The sequence below is a fragment of the Grampus griseus genome, assembly GCF_964374135.1.
Source record: "Grampus griseus genome assembly, chromosome: 11".
Classification (NCBI taxonomy): domain Eukaryota; kingdom Metazoa; phylum Chordata; class Mammalia; order Artiodactyla; family Delphinidae; genus Grampus; species Grampus griseus.
Genome location: NC_139005.1, coordinates 44258583 through 44271991, shown reverse-complemented (window position 1 = coordinate 44271991; position 13409 = coordinate 44258583). Strand labels below are relative to the sequence as shown.

The window sequence follows — 13409 nt, the reverse complement described above, 5'->3', positions numbered from 1 at the left end:
AATAGGAGGAAGAAGCTAGATTCAGTCATTCAAGGGATACTTTTTTGGGTGGAAGGAGGGAGGGGGACAGGAAAGTAGAAGATAGAGGAGAGCAGCCCACCTCAAGTTCAGAGAGGAATCCTCTACTGAAGGTGTAATAGTCAAATTAAACCTTTAAGTGTTTTCCCCCTTCTTGTCAATTACTTTGCTATGTTTATTTTTTTAAAAGGGGAGTTGGGGTGGGAACCTGAATTTAAAATGCAGGTTAGTCTATTTGAGGGAAGGCAAACAGTAATTGGCAGTAGAGTATTAAACAATCAAGAACTGAGGATAATTAAAAGTGATAATTTGTTGCAATGAATTATCTCAGGAGCCTGTGGGAGGAGAAGAAAAATTCTATTTGGTAGAAATTTACATACATCCAAAATTGCTTTCACCAGTCATCTTATGAAAAATAAATACCCCAGGGGCAGATTTGGGGGAGCTAGAGTGGGGCGAGGGAACAGCCTGAGCTGCCACCCGGATTCTTGGTCTCTTTGAAGGATCTCAGTGAGGCAGATGGTTGGAAATTTGGTTTGCTGGTAATACTATATTGATAGAGCTGGGGATGGGGGCTCTGGAGGGCACACAGGGGAAAAGTGTCTATCACCCTGTCTCCCTCTCACCACACTCCAAGTCATTCTTGTCTAGTGCTGAGAGACATCATACTCTAAAAAGTCTCATGAGAAAGCCTGACACACGGGCTCTCCTTCGCTTCGCAAAGCAGCTCTCCCTAGATTTCATTAGAGAGATTTCTAGTCTCACCTAGGACGCCTGGGTGTGGAAGAAATAATTCTCCAAGTTTATTTTCAACTCCTCTTTTCTTGACATCCTCCCCGGGATGGACTGAGCTTTGGGACCGGACTGCTAGACCAAGCCACAGTAAGAAGCAGTTCCTTGAAGGTTCCCTTAGGGGCAATGATGAGAAGAGCCCAAGTCCACAGTGGTTAGTGAACTCATACCCTCTGGAACTAGCCATAGAACTTGCGGTGGTCAGAGATGGAAATATGAGGGAACGCGGTCTGGTACTCATGGGGCCCCTTTCATTTCTTAATCATTAGCTCCATAATTGCCCTTTGGGATTTTGCAGAGCTCAAGATGCCACACGTGACTTCCCACCCCCCCACCCCAATGCAGGAGAAGCAAGAGTGAGGAGGTTTTTCCCCATTTTCTGGAGAAACTGAGGTTCAGAGCAGCTAAGTGACTTGTCTCAGGGCTCATAGTGAGCCTGGAACAAGGAAAAGAACCCAAGTCTCCTGTCTCTCTGAGGTGTGCTTCCTTTCAAAAGCCAGGGTACTCAAGGCCTTCATGGATCTTCTTGCTTTTCCCTGGTTCTAACATCTTTTCCTTTGGTGTGATCCCCGTGGGAGTGGGGTCTGTTACTTAAAAAGTAAGAGCAGGGACTTCCCTGGTGGCACAGTGGTTAAGAATCCACCTGCCAATGCAGGGGACACGGGTTTGATCCCTGGTCTGGGAAGATCCCACATGCCGCGGAGCGACAAAGCCTGTGTGCCACAACTACTGAGCCTGTGCTCTAGAACCCGCGAGCCACAACTACTGAGCCCGTGTGCCCCAACTACTGAAGCCCGTGTGCCTAGAGCCCGTGCTCCACAACAAGAGAAGCCACCACGATGAGAAGCCCACACACCGCAACAAAGAGTAGCCCCCGGTCACTGCAACTAGAGAAAGCCTGCGCGCAGCAACGAAGACCCAACGCAGCCAAAAATAAATAAATAAGTAAATTTATTTATTAAAAAAAAAAAAAGTAAGAACAAATTGAGCAGGCTCTGTGGGGAGAAATATCCTAATGCGATTTTGTGTGTGTGTGTGTGTGTGTGTGTGTGTGTGTGTGTGTGTGCGCGCGCGCGCGCGCATGTGTGTGCATGAACGGGGAGCTAGACAAGCACTAGGTGAGCAGAAGAGTTGAAGCACAGCATTCAGCTATGCTGAATACTGGCTCAGGAAGTGCATCTCATTCTTGGACACCTGCCCAAATGGCCCCAAAACAATTTCCAGAAGGGTCTGAAGGAGTTGTTTTCTGAGTTGGACTTTGTTCCTAGAAGTAAACTGAGCTCTTCTGTTTCTTAATTTTTCTTAACAGGTGCTCCATGACACATCTTGGGCAAAATCAGTCTTTAGCTGTCTCCAACTGGTCTAAATGCCAAGTTGGTAGCTCTGGGAGTGAGACTGGACTGAGATTCTGCTGTTCCCGATCCTGGTATTCTGAGAGCCAGGAGCACATCAGGAGATGGACTTCACTGTTTCCTCAAGTCTTCAGGCAGCATATCCCTCTGCACCTTCCCACTCACTGCCCCTCAAAGAACTTTCTCCCCTGCCTGGCCTGCCAGGAAGAGCTTAGTGTCTCCTTAGAGGAACTGGGTCAAATTAGGCAGTGCCAACTGGAGACACATCACAGCGAGAGGAGGCATAGAGAGGGAGAAGTTAGTGACACAAGACAGGTTTGGTTCAAAGATCTCAAACGGAAACTGGCTTTAGAGCAACACAGACACCATTCAGTGATGGACGCAGGCACATATGTACTGTAAATTCAGTTCAGTGAGCTGAATACAAAGCAACTAGAAACAGCCAGCCTCCCAATTCAAAAGGAAGTATTTTTATGAGGAGGGAGGAAAGGCTGGTCATTGTAACCTGAGACAAAGACTTTCTTCCCTGTTCTTTGAATGCACCTGGCACCATAATAAGAATCCTCCATGGCCCTGGCTTTCTTCCATCAACATGATATCGCATTTAAACAGGAATGGGCAGGAATGGGTATCCCTTCCAGACAGAAGATTTCCCACCACACTTCCTGAGAAGCAGCAGGTGAGACCAATCCAAGGTCTGACTTCCAAGGTCAGGCATCAGCTACCACCCTCATCTCCCCCTCTCCACAAAAATGTTCCCACAGCTCTAACTATTGGTGAAAAAAATATCAGAAAGTCAAGTTTTCTCTATGTAGTGGTTCTGAAAGCCTGAAAGAATATGGACATCACAAGTAATTAAAGCTCTTCAAATCCTCTAAAGAATCCTGTTTGATCCAGTGAAACTCCAAAATTGGAATTTAAAACACACTCCATGTGGCTTAGTGGGTAGAAAGGTAGTGAGAAGGATGTTGTTGGGAAAGAGGGTGAAAGTGGAGAGAGGGGCAAGGATCCATGCCATCCTTTTGGTTGCAATAGGGAGGAGGGGAAATTTTTTTCTCTGGTCTCTCTTAGGATCTGGGATCTGAGGTGGAGCCCAGTGATTTAAAAAAAAATTTTTACTGGGGTATAGTTGATTTACAATGTTGTGTTAGTTTCAGGTGTACAGCAAAGTGAATCTGTTATACATATATCCACTCTTTTTTAGATTTTTTTCCCATATAGGCCATTACAGAGTATTGAGTAGAGTTCCCTGTGCTATACAGTAGGTCCTTATTAGTTATTTATTTTATATATAGTAGTGTGTATGTGTCAATCCCAATCTTCCAATTTATCCCTCCCCTCCCTTACCCCCCTCCCCCAGTAACGATAAGTTTATTTTCTACATCTGTAACTCTATTTCTGTTTTGTAGATAAGTCCATTTGTAGCTTTTTTTAGATTCCACATATAAGCAATATCATATGATATTTGCCCAGTGATTATGAACAAGACAGATCTTCCGACCTGCCTGGGATTGAGCAGTGCAGGTACTAGAAGTGGACCAAACCCAAGCATCATCCTCTCCTGTCTGTGCCTTCCTGAACTGAATGAAATCTCAGCCAAAAAAATGTTGGAATCACAAAGCTGGCTCTGCTCTCTATCAGGACTTTGAATAACTGGGGAGGGGGAAAGGGTAAAGGGTTGAGAGAAGAGGTGGAATTAGGTATTGCCTGCAACCTGACTACACGCCCCTTTCCAGGAACCAGACCTAGACATTGAGCGATTTGTAGCTCTGAAGTGATCTTTAGGGTCAACCTAGTGCCCTCTGAAGGAAACCCACCAACCTTTTCTCAGCTTATGTGTCTGTATTTACAGCAGAAGGATCTGATTCATTTTCACCAGGTTGTAGATAGTGACCTGTTTACTTATAACACAGATGAGGACAGCTCAGCTTTGTTATCCAAGTGCTTGGGGAGCAGTGTGGAGGGATGAATTCCCAGGTCACCCTAGGAATGGCCAGTCTCTAAAATAAGAAGGGGTAAGAGCTGGAAACACAACACCTGGGCAGTGGGAAAATATCACCTCATTGTCTCCTTTTAGCTCTCAGTTGGATGCATCTTTTCTCTTGTTCTTTGTGCTTCCCTGGCCTCCCCACGTAGACTGCAGAAGAGAGAGAAGGCTAAGGTTTATGGGTGGGAGGAGAAACAATCTCACCCCTCCCATGTCTCATTTCAGGACTAAGGAAAGGGCCAAACTAAACAGTTTAAATCACCAGGTGTGATGCACATGAGATGATACTTTCTGGGGTTTTGGGGTATACCCTTGAGTACATAAGCCCTGTGTTTACAGAAAGGCTCCACAAGGTCACTGCTGTTCAGCTGTACCTTTTGGCAGGGGTGGGTAAAGTAGAGCAGGGCAGTTCAATCTGAGTTTTATAATAATAGGTTTTGAAGCCAAAGATGCCCAAAACAGGGTTTACTATCTCAAGTGAAGTTTGAAATGACATGGAAGTCTCAATTAACTATTCTGATTGGGGTAGGGTGGCAAAAAGGTGGAAGAGACAGAAACAATTGCCTTTGGTGGCAGTCCTGGCCAGAAGTCCCTAATGCATGGTGACCAAAAGAGCTCACTGTTGTTTGGGCCAGGTAGATGTTTTCAGGCTCCTCTGCTAACAACGAATCTTGCTCTGACAATCCAATTTAGTAAGCCTCTGTTCATTTGGAGGGCCTGGGGCAGGGGTGCTCCAGGACTTAGAGAATCTTGGAGCTAGAATGGAGTTGAGAGATGATCTCCAATCTTTTGGTTTTAACAGAAGAGTTAAACTAAGCCCAGACTCACCTATCTGGTTAGCGATAGAAGTAGGACAAATAGAACCCAGGTTACCAGTCTGGGCTTCTTTCTACTACAGCACAAAATCAAATCTTGCCATAGCAAGGTCTGGGGCTCCTCCGCTTGCCTACTTTCTTGGGTGATGAAATGGACAGTTTTGGGGTCTCCATCTTAGTGACTTAAGTCCTTGAACTACAAACACAGGTCTATGGATGGGAAAATAAATAATCCTCTCCCTCCCATGTCTGTTTTCAGAGATTATGGGCCTGAGGAAAAAGCCAACCTAGACTCTCACTAAATCTCTTTAATGTAGGAACAGGGCTCCTTGGCTCAAGGATTAGACCAGCATACGTATTCTAGCAGAGTCTGCAAGGTCAATGACCCTTGGGAGGGACCAGGCCATTCATATCAGCACTACCCTTTCTTAGATGCTTTCCTCTGAAAGACCTTGAACCTGTCTCTCTGTTTCCAATAGAGTCCCCAACTCTTCTGAGAAAAGGAGGCAAATGAAAGAGCCTGGAATTCAGAGCTTTCTCCAGCAGGGTCAAGAGACCAACAAAGGGAGTCCCTCTGCCTGTGGCATTGTCTATACCCACAGGGTTCCACACTCCTATTTGTTCCTACGGAGTGAAATGAGGCTAGAAATACCTGCCCTATAATAACTTTTTATTTTTCCTTGACTATTTTGTGTGTGTGTGTGTGTGTTGAGGGAAGAGAGATGGCCAGTCAGGGAGGAAATAATTTCTTTGTGGATGTTGGGTGGGGAAGGTAGGATAAAAGATGGGATAATGTTCCTCCCATGCTGGGAAGTACTAAGCATGTACTAAGAGGAAATAAGAAATAAACTTTCAGTTGCATTTTCCACTGGAAAAAAGTCAGAACTTATTTCTGAGCCAAGTCCTCCAAACCTACTGAGAGTAAGGGGATTGCCCAGAAGCTACAATTGAACTAACTAACTGCACTCAGTGGGCAAAAAAACATTATGTTTTGTGCTTGAGACATCAGCATCTATTGACTAGGACAAGATATAATTCTGAAGCTGCCAAATTGAGGGCAGCTCCCACCATCCTCGGGCCCATCCCAGAAGCTCCACTGAGACCTCTTCTGCTTCCCAATGGTAAGGCTATTTTCTTCTTTAAAGACTTTATTTTTATCTCAGGAGCCACTCTTTTGACAGTTCTCATGACCCAGGGAGCAGTCTGGATTCTCTGAATTAGGCTGTAAGTAGGGAAGGCTGAAGTCCCCCGCACACCACAGAGCAAGATTCACTGACCTACTCTGGCAGACCCATGAGGAGATGAGGAATTCCTAGCTGGGCATTTCACATACCCCTACCAAATAAGATGCTACACCCAAAGGGTGTCTGATTTGGCCTTTTATCTGGTCTTGTCCTCAGAATCTGAGTTATCTAAAGTGGAAATATTCTAGGTAGTCAGACATCTGCTTTTATTGCTTCCTAAGGACATGGACATGTACCTTCACCCAGACAAAGTGAACAAGTAGCATTAAGGGGAAACAGCCAGGCCTCAATAGTCTGCTGCTTGGCCATGATGTCGGAAGGCCTAGAGCTGACCTATGAGCAGGTCACAACCATACCATGCTCACCACTGATGCTTTGAGGGCTCGGACCGGGGAGGCTGGAGTGTACCTGGAGCTATAAGACATGTAAGTGGGGGTGGATAAATCACAACAGTAGACAGTTTTGCTTATAGAAGGGACTGAGGTGAAAGGTGTGCAAACTTTGACACAATGTGGTTCGTAATACATCAAATCTTCCTAGAAGCAGAGTCAGTAAATTCATGACCTTGGAGGGGGAAACGGGGTACCATATTTCCTAAACATCTCATATCTAAAGGTCCATGTTCCCACTAAACATTGTCACCAGACAGGACCAGTCATAATTTAAAAAAAAAAAAAAAAGGATAGAAATCAAACAGTGAGAATCTACAACTACAAGGGGGAAGACAATAACTGTGGATGGGGCTGTGTGAGGAGGTACAGGGAAGGCTGTTTTAGTTTAGACCTGCTTCCCAAGTCTGCTGTACCCTCTGGTGGTCTGCCCCAGGGCTTCCTCTGTGTTTCTTCCTTAGGGCTCCTACGCAATGAATCTCTTCTTTGCCAACCTTGCTTCTCAGGTTCCCTGGACTTTTCACCCGACATAGTACCCCAGACAGTAATTTTCGCTCCACCCTAAGTTTCTTCTCTACCACATGTTTCTCCCACTCTGCTCACTGCCTCCCAGTCTTCCCACTTAGGCCTATGTCTTTCTCTCTAACCTTCTTGACGGACACCTTGCCCCCACCCAACCCCGCGCCGCCTCTCGCTTCTTTGCCCAGGTACCCAGTCTAATTCTCCTTTCTCCGTCCTGTCCTTCTGTTCTACCCCAGCTGTCCTGTCCTTCTGTTCTACCCCAGCTGTACCCCACGAAGGAGCCTCGCGCACACCAGCTCCCGCCTGTCCTCGGTCCTCTGCCGTGACCCATCTCCCGCCCTTTTAGGACGCCTAGGTCCCTGCTACATCTCCCTCAATCCTGTGGCCTCGCGCCAAACCCTCCATGCCAGCTTCCTCCCTTGGGCCGCAACCCACCCAGCGACCCTCTTCCCGCCTGGCCCCCACCCACGTGTCCCCCTCCCTTCACACCCAAGCCCCTCAGGCCCCGCCCCCGGCGGCCGAGGCCCCGCCCCTCGCGCTTCGCCCAAACCCCGCCCCTCACTCACCTGAGGGAGCTCCGCGCGCGCGCAGGCTGGGTGGGAGAGGGAGAGGGTAAGGTATTGGGGGAGAAGGGGGCGGGGCGGCGGGGGTCCCCCACTCTGGCCCGGGCGGCCCAGTGCGGGGGGAGTGGGGTCACTGAGCCGGCCGCAACCGGGCCGGAGGCGGGACCCGGGCGCTCAGGGGCGGCGGCGGCTCCATCTCCATCAGCTGCTTCACCTGAGGAGGGACGGGCCCCCCCCATAAACCCCCCCAGCACGGCTGTCCCCCCTCCCCCGAACAACTTCCGGCCCCACTACCAGGCGACAGGCGGCGTGGCTGAACACCGAGCGCCCACAAGCCGGGGAGACAAGGGAGGAAGAGCTAGGGGAGAGTAGCCGAGCGCCGAAAGATTCAAGTCCTAAAGGCGCGGTCGCAGGCAAAGGGTAACTAAATGACTGCCCCTTCATCTGCATCTACGTTGCAAACAAGGCCACGGTTGGACGCCCTAGTTGCCTTGGCACATCTGCCCCTAGTGCCAAGTTTTGCCTTTGCCGCCCCTAAGACAATATTGATTTTGACCTCTTAGCATTCTTTGCCTTTCCTGCCAAATGCGTAGGAATTGTGTGGGGGAGGGGCTTAAGGATGCCGAATCAAAAAAAATTTCCTCTCTTGGGGGGTATCCTGAGGTCATTCACCTAAGTAGCCCCGCACATACTGAGACTTCAGAGAAGGAAACCCCAATCTTGACTTACCTGCCCCTGCTTCCTTTTTCCCTTCCCCCCACCTTATTTGTTTTGGGTTGTCTCACTAGATATCCCAGTACCAATCAGTGCACCGCCCTCCTGCAACTTGCTCGCTCCGCAGCCTCAACAAGTCCCAAAGGTCATAATCTTTTTTTGCTTTTTCAGAGTGGTAGTCTGAAACAGATATTTTATTGATGTATTTAGAAAAGTGGAACAATAAAGGGAGAGAGTTGCGCCCTTCACGACCCCTGGCAACCTAGAGACGTAGTAAAAAGTTGCATATACACTTTTCTTACACATATCCTCACACATTCTCTGAAGAATCCAAGAAGAAAAGCAAAATAAGGCCTCAGTGGTGACAGTCATTAGAAATGGAGATAGGGTAGGTAGAGAAAATAGCACTTACTTCCAGAATTACTTTTCCTACTTCTAGCCCTTTGCTCCAGCAGCTCTTACCTCCTCTAAGGCACTGGGTCAGCGGCCAGGAGGGGTATGTAACACCTCCAGTCAAAGGGGAGCAGGTGCCTGGGTGGAAGTGTGCAATGCATGTACCTGTGTGTGGCTTCAGAAGGCATAGTCAGGGTTGTGATCCAAGACATGGAGAGGTGGAGGGAAGGATTTTTTGTGGTAATGAGGCCAAGGGATGGGTGTGGAAAGGGGTTTAGAAGGTGGTTCTGGAGAGTAGATGGTTCCATTTCACTTTCTCATGGAGCAACATGGACATGGACACGGTGCCAGGCATTGCTGAGCACGCCTCGCAGGTTCCAGATTGGGGCCACTGTGTCTGGCTGAACATTGTAGCTGTCATCTACAGCCTTACAAACGATGTTCAATTCTTTTTTCCCAGCTGGCACAGGGGCTTGCAGCTGCCATAGCCGCCAGGCCCAGGCCTTTCGGGCACGCTGTTCCTCTCCATCCAGCTCAGCCACCTGCCAGGTTAGGCCCCCATCCAGAGACACATCCACCCTGACCACAGCTCTTCCTCCACCACTCCATGCATAGCCTTTGACAGTCACCTCCCCTGACTCTATTGTCTCCCCATCTTTGGGCTGTGTGATGGCTGACTGGACAGGAAGTTCCTGAATAGATGGAGCCGAGTCAAAATCTACAGTGTCCCAGTCCACAGATGGAGAGAAGCCTTTGTAGTCCCGCCGCTGCCAGTGGCTGTAACTTTCCTCTGGTTCCACGCTCACTTTGCCCAGCCATTTGACATGGCGGGCACCCACCACACCAGGTACCACCACCCGCACAGGGAAGCCATGGTCACGAGGCAGAGGCTGCCCATTCATCTCATATGCCAACAGGACCTCAGCTTCAGGGTCCATGGCCCGAGCCAGGGGGATGGATGCTCCATAGGCAGTCCCTGTGGGGTCTGAGTCCAGTCCCTCAAAGCAGACATGGGCCTCAGTTTCAGAGAGCTGGTGACCAGCCTGGGCTAACACATCACAGAGCCGTGCCCCAGCCCAGCGTGCAGTGCTAATGGCCCCTGCACTCCACTCCAGACCTCTTACTTCTTTGAACCGAGTCATCTCAGACCGCCGGTTGCCAGCACACTGCAGAGTGACAGTGATCTCGTGCTTGGGGAACTGGTACAAGTCATCCAGGGATAGGCACAGTGACTGACCCCCAGGTGGCCCTACTACATGTAGGCGATAGGTGTCTGGGTCAAGGTTAGGTACAGGCAAATGATTCCGGGTGAAGAAGATAGGGTTGGGTGTGATGTAGTTTTCTGTCAGCAGCTCAGGGGGGGGCTCCGCATTAAAGGGGCGCTGGCTGTTGACCTTCAGGGCTGGGTGACGTATAGGATCATCAGCATAAGGGTCAGAGGTCTTCAAGATGGAGGCTGCCTTGTCATCGGGGCTCAGCTCCCCAATCTTGTACTGAGCCAGTATCTCTCGCACGTGGGACTGGTTGTGAACAGCATAGAGGGCCCAGAAGGGCTCTAGAGGACCCCCAGCTGCTAGCATCAGCTTTGATGGACCCCCTGGGTGTAGGTCCACAAATTCTGTGACATCAAAGACCTCAGAGCCCAAAGTCACCCAGATCCCAGTCTCAGGGCTGCTGTGGGATCTCACTTCCTCCCTCGTGTATAGGCGTGGTGATTCCTCAGCAGCCTGCAGGCAGGGCAGGGGTGAGGCAAAAGGGAACAAAATTTTAAGAAGAAATCACTCACTTCACCCTGACCCGACCCACAAAGTTGTGGCCACTGGGAAATGGAGGTAACAAATTCCATCTCTACTGTGCATGAAGCAGTGTCACCGTGGGCTCTGTGGTAAAGCCTGGGTTGCCTGGGCAGCTCACTATGGCCCCTTTGTTCTGACAGTGAAGTCCCTTCCTTCCCTACTTACCCTGCACCGGTGGTCATGATAGGCCAACACTGCACCAAGCCCTAGAAGAGTCCCCATTACTCTCCATCCCCTGGTGCTGGAGTTATCACCAGAGATGGCATGGCTGGAGCACTGTGGCTGAAATGAATCATTCGTAGAGCAGACCCGAATGCAGAGCCTTGAAGGGGCTGACTTGAGTCTGGAAGAGAGAGAAGTCTTCTTAGTAGCACACTTCTGATCATAAGAAAGGGCTAGGGAAGGCCTGGGGTGTACCTCTCCCAGGTTAGCCATTGGTTTCTTCAGTTGGGACTTAGTTTCTCAGGGATGGGTGGGACAAGTGGGACATGGCTTTCCCTTTCCTCCCTGGCCACTACCTCAACCATCTTAATCTGGCAGATAAGATAAGAGTCATAAAGGTTCAGGGAGTAGGAGATATGGGCTAGGAACTGGATGGCCTACCTGTAGGCCTGTCGGAGCCCTGGGACCACAGTTCTGTGCAGCAGCAGCATTACGGCAGACCTAGGATAGGAGGAAGATTCCAGGATCAAGACAGGGAGTCCTGCATCAGGGATGAGATTAGGGTAGCTTGAGGGAATGGGTGGGAGGACACAGAGATCAGCTAGGAGCTCTCTGGACAAATGGGTAAACTTTTTCTGTGGTAATGAGGCCAAAGAATGGAAGTGGGGGTCCAAATGGGCCCTTAGAGAAAACTTGGAGAACTTCGGAGACAGAATATGCTGACAGGATGGAAAGGAATGGGGGGTGGGAGAGAGTCTCCTAGAATCACCTGTCTCCCATCCTCCACTCTCTACTTTGTCCACTACAGAGAACAATGGGGGCCAGGGCCTAAAGGGCAGAAGCCAAAAGTCTACTGTCCAGTTTGCCAGTTTATTATTATTATTAATTTATTTATTGTTTATTTTATTTTATTTTTGGCTGTGTTGGGTCTTCATTTCTGTGCGTGGGCTTTCTCTAGTTGCAGCGAGCAGGGGCCGCTCTTCATCGCGGTGCGCAGGCCTCTCACTGTCGCGGCCTCTCTTGTTACGGAGCACAAGCTCCAGACGTGCGCAGGCTCAGTAGTTGTGGCTCATGGGCCTAGCTGCTCTGCGGCATGTGGGATCTTCCCAGACCGGGGCTCGAACCCGTGTCCCCTGCATTGACAGGCAGATTCTCAACCACTGCGCCACTGGGGAAGCCCTTGCCAGTTATTTCTGAAGTCAGCAGAGGACAACCGCGGGGTGTACTCACTTAAAGAGAGACAAAAAGGTGAAAAAAGAGTGGGAGGTGAAGGAGCTCGGATGCTGGAGTCAAACTGCTTTGCTTTTATAAAACCAGTACTGCCCTTAACCAGCCCTGCTCCTGGGCAGGATACCAAGCCTCTCTGAACTTGTGTCCTCATCTATGAAATGAGATCTACCTAGCAGAGCTGCCGTGATGAGCAAACAAGTAATAGCATTATCATTGAAGGCTTTTCCCTCCACCCACCCTAAAAAAATAAAATTGAACCCGGCTGGGAACTGGACCCCAATCTGGACCAACCCCAACCCCTACCTTGTCTATGCCATTCCAGTGAGCTCAGCAAATTGAGGAGTTAATGGCCAGGATGTCAGGGGATGGGCTAGAGAAGGAAGAGGGTAATTTTTCTGCTCTGGCCTGCAGCAGTTTCTTCCTTACAGCACTGAGCAGATCACTGACCCCAGGAGGGCCAAAGCAGGGAGGGGTGAGAAGAGTCAGAACTGCTGATGAGATGCTAAAGAGGGGTGCCGGCACAGAAACTGCGAGGAAGCTAGGAATAGGAGCAGAGTCTGCATTTTACTCCTGGGCCTTGGGACCCTCACTCTCCCTCCCACTTTCCCTCAATCCCAGCAGCCCACTATAACCAGACTGGCAGTGCAGGTAGAGCTGACTTGTAGGTGAACTCGGTCAGCCCAGTGTCCCAGGTTTGGGAGAGGCAGTCTTCTGCTGCAAAACGGAGGCCACCCCCTTGTGCGGGTGGTGGCCAGTCACTTTGGGTAGAACATGGATATGTCCAGCACCGGGGCCCACGCACCCGCTTCCATGTCACTGCCCAACAGCTGGCCCAGGAGTGTCTTGTAGCAACGCCCCGCCGCGGCCCAGGAGCACAAAGCTAGCGGGAGTAGAGGCAGGTACTGGCAGTTTTGCTGTCCTTAGAATTCGGAGCACCCCTGGGTGCCAAGACCGCCGCCGCCGCCCAGGTTACTAACCCTGCTTCCTCCTCTTCCCTCTCCCGGCCCCAGCCTCCTTACCCAGCTCGGCGTCCGCAGTGTCTCTTTTACCCGCTCAGCGCCCAGCGGCTGCCGGCGAAGGGGCGGGGCCTGCGCCGTGACGTTGTGCCGGAGTAAAGGACCACTCTCTCCCCTCGGCTCGTCCCCCAGCCATTGGCGCGCGGCGGGCCGCCTCCCAGCTGCTGTGCCCGCCTCCTGGAAGCCGAGGCAGGCGGCGCGCCACCGGGGCTCGGAGCTAGGACGGGCTGTTTTTGCTTCCACCCCCGCCAGACGAGGAGTGGGACCTCATGTCGTCCGGAACCCGGGCAGTGGAAGGTGATGAGGACTCCAAAGGTTGGGCTGAGAGATGTCCCCGACCCGCCCCACCAGCTGAGACACAAGGTGCTTTCACTAGAGGCCTCGGGATCCAGCCGGCTTTCTCCCGGTGGTGAGCT

At 50.4% G+C, this 13409-nt stretch overlaps 2 protein-coding genes across 9 annotated transcripts in view; both read right to left on the bottom strand.

Moving 5' to 3' along the window:
- IKZF4 (IKAROS family zinc finger 4) overlaps positions 1–7707 on the bottom strand; it is a gene marked incomplete at its 5' end in the record, with an annotated part of 24349 nt that extends 16642 nt beyond the window's left edge. For 3 of the 7 annotated variants that reach the window (XM_082666240.1, XM_082666244.1, XM_082666245.1), the window contains one exon: positions 4222–4287. Of the gene's footprint in view, positions 1–3983; positions 4037–4199; positions 4303–7685 lie in introns of those variants that run through there. The other 4 variants (XM_082666241.1, XM_082666238.1, XM_082666243.1 and 1 more) reach the window with 3 other exon arrangements.
- An 876-nt stretch (positions 7708–8583) lies between these two features.
- SUOX (sulfite oxidase) lies at positions 8584–13061 on the bottom strand. 2 transcript variants are annotated; one of them, XM_082665551.1, is made up of 4 exons: positions 12997–13061; positions 11189–11248; positions 10751–10928; positions 8584–10516 (listed from the first exon to the last, which is right to left on the bottom strand). In XM_082665551.1, the coding sequence occupies exons 2-4, from the start codon at positions 11236–11238 to the stop codon at positions 9107–9109; spliced, it is 1638 nt and encodes a 545-aa protein (XP_082521677.1). In that variant the 5' UTR covers positions 11239–11248; positions 12997–13061; the 3' UTR covers positions 8584–9106. The 2 variants fall into 2 exon arrangements, with proteins under 2 accessions (XP_082521677.1, XP_082521678.1); XM_082665552.1 differs by lacking the exon at positions 12997–13061 and adding an exon at positions 12281–12351.
- Positions 13062–13409: the final 348 nt, after the last annotated feature.